Source organism: Sinocyclocheilus grahami, unplaced genomic scaffold (genome assembly GCF_001515645.1).
Source record: "Sinocyclocheilus grahami isolate Dianchi unplaced genomic scaffold, SAMN03320097.WGS_v1.1 scaffold410.1, whole genome shotgun sequence".
Classification (NCBI taxonomy): domain Eukaryota; kingdom Metazoa; phylum Chordata; class Actinopteri; order Cypriniformes; family Cyprinidae; genus Sinocyclocheilus; species Sinocyclocheilus grahami.
The window spans coordinates 1,563,651-1,571,642 of NW_015505589.1; the positions used below are offsets into that span (position 1 = coordinate 1,563,651).

A 7,992-nucleotide genomic window follows, 5' to 3' on the forward strand; every position below is an offset into this window, starting at 1 on the left:
GACTATTGCAACAATGTGAAATAAACTAAGAAATGAGCAATGTTATCTGTTTATGATACCTCCGCAGCTCTGAACGCTTTATTATTGCAACACTAATTTGCAGATGTTTGGGACCAGTACCTTTAGCAAGAATCAAGATTACTGTGTCACGTAATTGCTGTTCTTTTGATCTTACTGTTCATCAAACATTTCTGAAAAAAGGCATCATTTCTGAAGGATCATGTGACAGTGAAGACTGGAGTAATGATGCTGAAAATTCAGCTTTGCATCACAGGAATAAATGATATATTTTGCTATATATTACAATAAACACCGGTTCTTTTAAATCGTAATAATTGTAAATAATAAATAAATAATAGTAAATCATTTAAATAATAGTAAATAAATTGTAATACTATTTTATAATGTAACTGCATTTTTGATTAAATAAGTGCAGCCTTGGTAAGCATAAGAGAATTCTTGTAAAACATAGGAACAAATATAATGTGCAATTCTCATAATGGCTAATTGTGACTATATTTCTCATATTAAGTAAAGTGTCATTACTTGGACTATGATATCTTACATGGAAGGTGGCCTGTAATAAGAATTGGAATTATAATTGGTCAGTGAGTAATAATTTGAAACATGATACAAGACGACAACATTGACTTCTGCATAAAAAAAATGAATCCATCACTTTATTTACATATTGAAATAAGTGAACCACATAGCTTACAAAAGATCTTATTATCAAACAAATCGAATTTAAAGTGCATTGCTTGGATGAAAATATATAAATAAATATTCACAATAGTGCCTATCGTGACACAATTAAACTTGCTTTTAAAATGACCTAAGATCACAGTTTGTCAGGTCTTTGCCCTTTAAAACTTGTTTGAGACTGACAATTAGACAGTAACTTCATGGAAAAACTTGACATTTACCAGACAGAAGACTAACCACACATCACAGCCTTATATGGTCACAGCATCAGTCACTGCAGTCAAGTGGAACATTGACTGATGCAACAATTTCACGGTGTGATGATCTGCACACATACATCCTAACCCTATATTACCGCTCAAGCCAAAATGAAGGCGAAATGCTTTATTACCCATTTTTTGGGTAAGTTGTTTGTCTGTTTCATCAATATCTCATATGCAAGTTATCTTGGGTCGATGTTATATGATCATAGTAGTACGATATCACAATGACATGTGACAAATTACATTTTCCATGTGTCAGCGATGCCATTGTTGTTCAGAAACACTGAAAGCCATTCCTCTATGTTTACTTTGTATTGCCATAAACAATCGAGAACAGGTAGCCAGCTAATGCCATCTATTACCTAAACAAGTTTGGGTAGTTTAAAGGGCACAGTGCCTCATTTGGTCCCCTTATTAAGCATGCATATATAGATAGCATCATACTAAACCTTCCTGAAAGCACCTTTGCAGATCTTTCACAGTCTTTAAGGTCAAAGCTGTGGCCAGTAGATCTGTCTTCTGAAAGTTAGTGGAGTCAGTTCAAGATATTAAAGTTCAAAACGCAGTGCCACTGTTTTTTCTATCTATTACAGAATAGGGGCACAAAACGTCTGTCTCGAACTGAAGAAGTTGGCCCATGAAGGCTAAGTTGGGTGAGATGACTTGTCTGCGGCGTTTTACGAAGTCAAAGGCCTCGTCCAGACTGACACGTCGAGCGTGAATGAGGTACGCCAGGCAGATGGTGGCTGACCGGGAGATTCCTGCTTGACAGTGGACCAGCACTCGACCACCACTCTCTTTTATCGAATCTGCAGATGCAACGAAGTTGAACTTTAGTTTTTAGGTCATTATTATATTCCTTAAGGATTCAGAAATGTATTTTTGTTGATGCCACTAGGACTTACCGATGAAGTGGATGGCCTCTGGAAAGAGGACACGTATGTCTGCGGCCAGACTGTCCTCCACCTTTAGAGTTTTGTACTGAAGTTCCTCCTCAAACAGGTTGGGACAGGAAGAGGATACGTTGAGCACAGCCGTGATCCCGCATCGCTCCAGAGTCTCCCGTCTGGATGAGTGATGCGCACTGCCCAGAAAGAGGAAGGGGAGGATTTCAACTGGACCACCCTAGAAATCACAAAAGACAAACATCAATGAGTGTATTTAAAGCACATTGTGATATATTAAATGTCGTTGGATAATTCATAACGATTTTGAGATTTCACATAGCTAACCTGATCATAGAGAGGAGTCTTTCTTCCGGAAACAACGGGGTCTGAATCACTGAGAGCAGGATGGTTTGAGCACATGACAGGAGGGCTAAAGCAGAGCTCTGGATAAAGTGCGAAGAACCCGTCAAATCCACCTAGAAATGGTCAAAGAAAACATTTTGTTGTTAATAATGTGCATTTCATTTTACAGGGTTCGACAAACAGAACAAGCGAACACCTCAAAGTATTTGTAATAAGCCTGCAAGTGTAGCAAAAATTACATTTTCCATTAGAGATCACCTATGGTGCAAATGTAATGCACTGTAAAACGAGGTAAATTTCTCTTTTGTAATATCTTATATATATATTTGTAATTATTTTTGACTGGAAAACAGTTGATGCAGATGTTACCACATGACGCACATTTTTAAGTTACCTGACAAATCATTTTTACAGTGTATAAAGCAGCTGTTTATGCAGTATGCAAATAAGTTACGTTTTCCAACTAATAATAGGAATATACTACTATAGAATCGAATTACTTTCGTTGATATAAGATAATATAGTCAGTCTGAGTCATATTAAATCATATTATTCCAAATCAAATCAGAAGTTACCACGTGAATGTTTTGTAGTTTACCTGCCAAATAATTTTTACAGTGAAAATAAATGTAAAGAATATAAAGTACTACTATTAGATATAGATAGATAGATCATGTGACTTTAATAGTGACGCTATTTCATCTATAAATGTTCTTTAATCTAATGTTTTCGTTGGTGTAAGATATTGTAGTCTTCCTGAGTTATATTAAACCATACTGTTACAGTTCATTTAGATGTTATCACATAAAGCTTTTTTAATTAATTGCGAAACCATTTTACAGTGTAAAGAAATGTATAAAATACAGCAGTTCAGCACTGAACTTAAGCATCCCCCCACCAAAACAATGACAACATGTGTAGTTCTGTGAAGTTTACCTTGTAAGAAGCAGATGTGCGTCGAGGCAGACTGGACCTCTGACTGAAGGGCACCGAGGAGGAGACTGGCCAGACTCTCGCTCTTCAGATCTCTGACCGAGCGACTGTTGTCATCCAGGACCACCACCGGAGAGAAGTCCCCGTTGCGCAGCTGGGCCAGGAGCGATTTATCGGCCACCAGCCACTCCAGACACACCACGGAGCTCTTGGACCTCCGTCTCAGCATGGAATTCCAGTTGACGTTGCGGGACTCGAGGATGTGCGCCCGGGAGAAGGCGAGGAACGGCCGGCAGTCCAGCACGATGCATCCCCCAGACGCGAAGAGCTCAGAGGGCGTCCGCAAAATATGAACCAGCTCACTGCATGAGATCTCCAGAGGGTCGCCAATACCCATGACCTCTCCAGACAAAACAACAGCCGTGAGAAAAAACGGGTATTCTTCACAGCATCAACAACAGCGCGTTAAAATAACGAATTCGTTTGTCCACTAGAGATGAAGAACTGTAAACAATAACAAAAACAGATGACACAATATATATATATATATATATAATTTTGTTCGTAGAGGTCTGGCGTGTTTTCACAGTATTATTACTTTAAAATGAACATCGAATAATTCTGTCTTTAAATGTCAATTTCGTATAATCGTTCTCAGTTTTTCACCAAAGCTTAGTTTGAAGTCCTTTACTTGTCAGCAGATGTGATTCTACAGTACAGGCGGTGTTGGAAACAGTATTTGTATCGCGTCTCCTCCGCCACAGCCACGCCTTCGTTTTCCACATAAGGAACAGACGTCACGCACGGAAGCACCATATATGGCCCGTTGACTTAGACCGACATTCCATATATGGCTCTTGATGTGCTCACCCCTTTTTTCCCACTGGCACGTGGTAGTTGGGGTTACCCGTGTTTTTTATTTTGTGACGCGAGTTTAAGCAGTACCATAGAGCCGTAGAACCGCAACACACACACACACACACACACACACACACACGTTAGTTCGCGTTCTATTATGACACCTTTGTGGTTGGCTTGAGGGCTTTGGGCAAGGTCAGGTTAAATCAGGAACATCAAACCACGCGCTGAAGGCGATTATGTATTTCATGCTTGACCATACCATGTCATTTTGTGTGGGTAAAATACACCGCGCTGCAACTTTCCATACAGGTGTACAGTTTCAGTGGGAGATGCAATTAGTTAAAATGACAAATAGATATAAAAGACGCTAAGAAAAAGCAAAACCCACAAACAATGCAGTGTATTTATTGCTATAATACAGTTTATAAAGGTAAGTGCTTTGCAAACAAAAGAAAAATAGAAATAAATAAACAACAAAAAAAGTTGATTAAAAATAAGTGGACCAGTAAATACCGGTTAGATTAAAATAATATATTATTATTTAGTTTTATTGAAAATAACAGTGCATTTCAAAGTGCAGTGCAGCCCAATATTTAGTCATAAGTAAAAAGTTGTGTTTTCACATCATGTGACTATGAATCTGACATCTGCGGGTGGCATATTATCTAAACACTGTTTGGAATGAACCCTAGACATTTCTAATTGATTTGATCATAAAAATCCTAGAGGTTTATTAGGATTATATGCAGTAAGCATATGTGCAATGCATTTAGGTGTAAAAATAATAATAGTAATTTAGAAATGTACCTAATGTTTCCTTCAAATTCTTTAATATGTTCATCTGACCTCATCAGCGGATATTATTGAAGTTTTTATAGACATTAAAAATGAGGAAATTAAAGATTTCAAGAGTGTATATCAGACAATTTGATCACAATCGAGTGTCTCTGAGACCCCAAACAAGTAATGTGATATATAAACAGGTTATCAACTAGAAATTCTGATTATAATCAACTCTCACAAGATTAAGAAATGTATCATGACATATCATCCTGATGCATTAATCTCAAGTATGATATTTTGAGCTATTAAAGTAGCTCTGGGGTAGGTTTATTATTAGGATTATATGCATTATTAGGATTATATGCAGTAAGCATATCTACAATATATTTAGTTCCTTAGTAATCGAATGATTTTTAAGTTGTCTAAAATCAATGCTATACGTGACTGCACAAATGCAAAGACAAACAGATCAATTTCAAATGTACGTTTATTTTGAACCCCTAAGAACAAACAACACAGTTGTAGACATTAAGGAGCAGGTTGTTCTCTGGATGCATGAACGAGTCTAATAGCACGGCCTCCCACGCATCCACCTTATTGTGGTTGTCCAGGACAATTCTCCATGCACGTCCACACACAAGTGCTATAAAGGAGGGGGTGGGGTTGGTGTACTTGTGAATGAAACAGTGTGCAATGGAGAAATAGGCCATGTGATATAAAGTGGAAAAACAACATGAACTCTGGATGCAGGATTATGTTTGGAATTAAACGGCCCAAGGGGCTGGATAATCTTTAACAGCAGTCTGCAATCTGAGGTCACATTCACACTCTCTCTGTTCCTATCACAGCTTATTTGTCTTTCTCTGCACTTTCCCCCTGTTTTTGGCTCTGCACCGGCTCTTTGTCTGCAGCTTTAAAGACTCATATCATTTCTTTTGAATGCGATGTATTTGGTATTCATTGTTTTGCCCTCTGCTTCTCATTCAATATTTAAGATATACAGAATAATTTATAATCACACACTGCCAGATTTTTACAAGATTCAAGATAATGATTTCTTATAATAAAATGCTTTATTAAGAATTTGACAGTGAGATCAGTGCAGACTCGTCTTCTGCCATTACACAAGAAGCCACTGTAAATACAAAAAATAATAGTCATATTAATACAATAAATAATAGTCATATTGTGCTGCATTGTGGGATAACAGTTTAAGTAATATCATGAGTGTTTACTTTGGCTGGGAACCTGGATCTTTTTATAATTGAATTAATTTTCTCCTAGCAAGTGTAATAGTGTTACAGAACACAGTTGGTTATTATGTAGCAAAAATTTCACAAGCTTATTAATTTGCATTTTTATATGTCTGTAATTATACTTGACCTTACATTATCTGGATAAGCAAGGACAACTTCATCAGAAAGGTGTCCAAAATATCCATACAATTGCTTGTTTAAAACTTGTAATGTAGTGTTGCACTCATTTTTTTATAACATGAAATTTTTTTATGAACAAACACAGATACTTAAGTGATTGACTATGAAGTCTGAACATAAATGATGTTTCAGCTTCAAACCGTTGCTTCCGACTATAGGTCGTCTATCCATAATATTGTTTTATGCATCGCTTTTGATTCAAGAGAGAAATATGAACAGATCAAGCTCTGTTTTAGAAGCAAAAACAGTTCAAAACAAATATATTAGTGGATTTTGTGTGAGAGGACAACAGTGGATGGACTTTTACACTGGAGGAGGCGTTGTTATGGATTATGGACTGGACTATTTTGGCCAGAAGTGATGGCTTAAGTTAAAACACCTAAATGATGTTTCTTACAAGCACACAGCGTTTCACTTCACAAGACATCCCTTGATACACTGAGTCGTTTGGATTAGCTGTGGATTACTGTAGTGTTTTTTATCACCTGTTTGGACTCTGATTCTCCTCATCAATGGAGTATCCATTGATGAGCAAGTGATGTAATGCTACATTTCTCCAAAACTCTTTTAATGAAGAAACAAACTAATCTTTGATGGCCTGAGGGTAATTTTTAGCAAATTTTCAATTTTGGGTGAACTATTCCTTAATGAGTGGTAGGGGATTTTTATGCTATTGTGGTGAGCTGAGTCAGGTGAACTACAGTATTAGTATGACTCGTCAACCGGGACTGTAACTTAACACTGGTCACTGCAGTCAACATAATTTTAAAAGAAATTGTCCATCAAACAGAAAAAAAAAGAAACAAAATTAATTTATTCATGCTTGGAAGTCTAACAACACACAATTACAGTTATTGTTGATAGTCATTTGATCACAGTCATTTCCTGCTCTTGTCACAGTATGCAGTCGTCATTTATTGTAGAACCACTACTGTAAAAATTACTGTGAAAGTACCACTAGTAGCCAGGAATAAAATGTAGATGCAAATGAATGTACAGAAACTAGTAACCAAATGTAAATTTAAAGGAAGGTAGAAACTAATAGCCAGTGATTAAAAAAAAAAAGTTCACACACTTTTATTTCTGTACAGTGTGGAACGTCACCCACAGGTCTGAGCTCACCTTTTATTTATTTTAAATGACAACAACAAACATATGGCACTACTAACATGAGAGAGGATGTTTGAGTCTGTGAGTCACATATCTGAGAATGGAAATGATTCTTCCTCATGTATGATTGATACAGCCTATCAAATGTGATGCATCACAAGAATACAGACTTATGCTATTGCTCAAAAACACCCCCATAAGATAACTAAAAACACCTTGCGGTCAACATAACCAGCATGACTTAAAAGGACATCATTATGCCTCATGCTGACAAGAAAGATTATTCTTAACTTTCATGTTCTGTTACAATTGACTTTATTGTTTTTATATGTGGGGTGATGTACGTGTATATCATTACATTAATTTAGATATTTAAGTCTTTGTCTTATTTTTCCTCAGACCTCACCGAAACCCAGGTGGCAGATATTATTGAATCGTTAACTGCCTTGTTTATCATGTGACTGGTATCGATTTTAGTAATTCTGTTTCAGTCAAACTGACACAGCTAAAAGTGATGATAAACTAAGAAATTAAAATACAGTTGGCAGGAAAGTATCTCTACACTTTATCTTAATTCTTTTTTATTGTATTATTTAATATTTGATTTCCAGACTCTATGAGACCCCAAACTAAAGTAATGTGATAAAAAAA

The 7,992-nt window shown here is 36.5% G+C and overlaps 1 protein-coding gene across 1 annotated transcript; it reads right to left on the reverse strand.

Moving 5' to 3' along the window:
- Nucleotides 1-654: 654 nt before the first annotated feature.
- Nucleotides 655-3,949, reverse strand: dusp2 (dual specificity phosphatase 2). The gene is made up of 4 exons (XM_016232438.1): nucleotides 3,155-3,949; nucleotides 2,201-2,331; nucleotides 1,874-2,093; nucleotides 655-1,777 (listed from the first exon to the last, which is right to left on the reverse strand). The coding sequence occupies exons 1-4, from the start codon at nucleotides 3,546-3,548 to the stop codon at nucleotides 1,524-1,526; spliced, it is 999 nt and encodes a 332-aa protein (XP_016087924.1). The 5' UTR covers nucleotides 3,549-3,949; the 3' UTR covers nucleotides 655-1,523.
- Between the last annotated feature and the right edge of the window lie 4,043 nt (nucleotides 3,950-7,992).

Excerpts from the sequence above, each read along its gene's own strand:
- dusp2 (XM_016232438.1), bottom strand. The coding sequence starts at position 3,548 with ATGGGTATTGGCGACCCTCTGGAGATCTCATGCAGTGAGCTGGTTCAT. Across the intron at positions 2,332-3,154 it reads GCACATCTGCTTCTTACAAG|GTGGATTTGACGGGTTCTTC; the intron begins GTAAACTTCACA and ends GACCATTTCTAG. Across the intron at positions 2,094-2,200 it reads AGACTCCTCTCTATGATCAG|GGTGGTCCAGTTGAAATCCT; the intron begins GTTAGCTATGTG and ends TGTGATTTCTAG.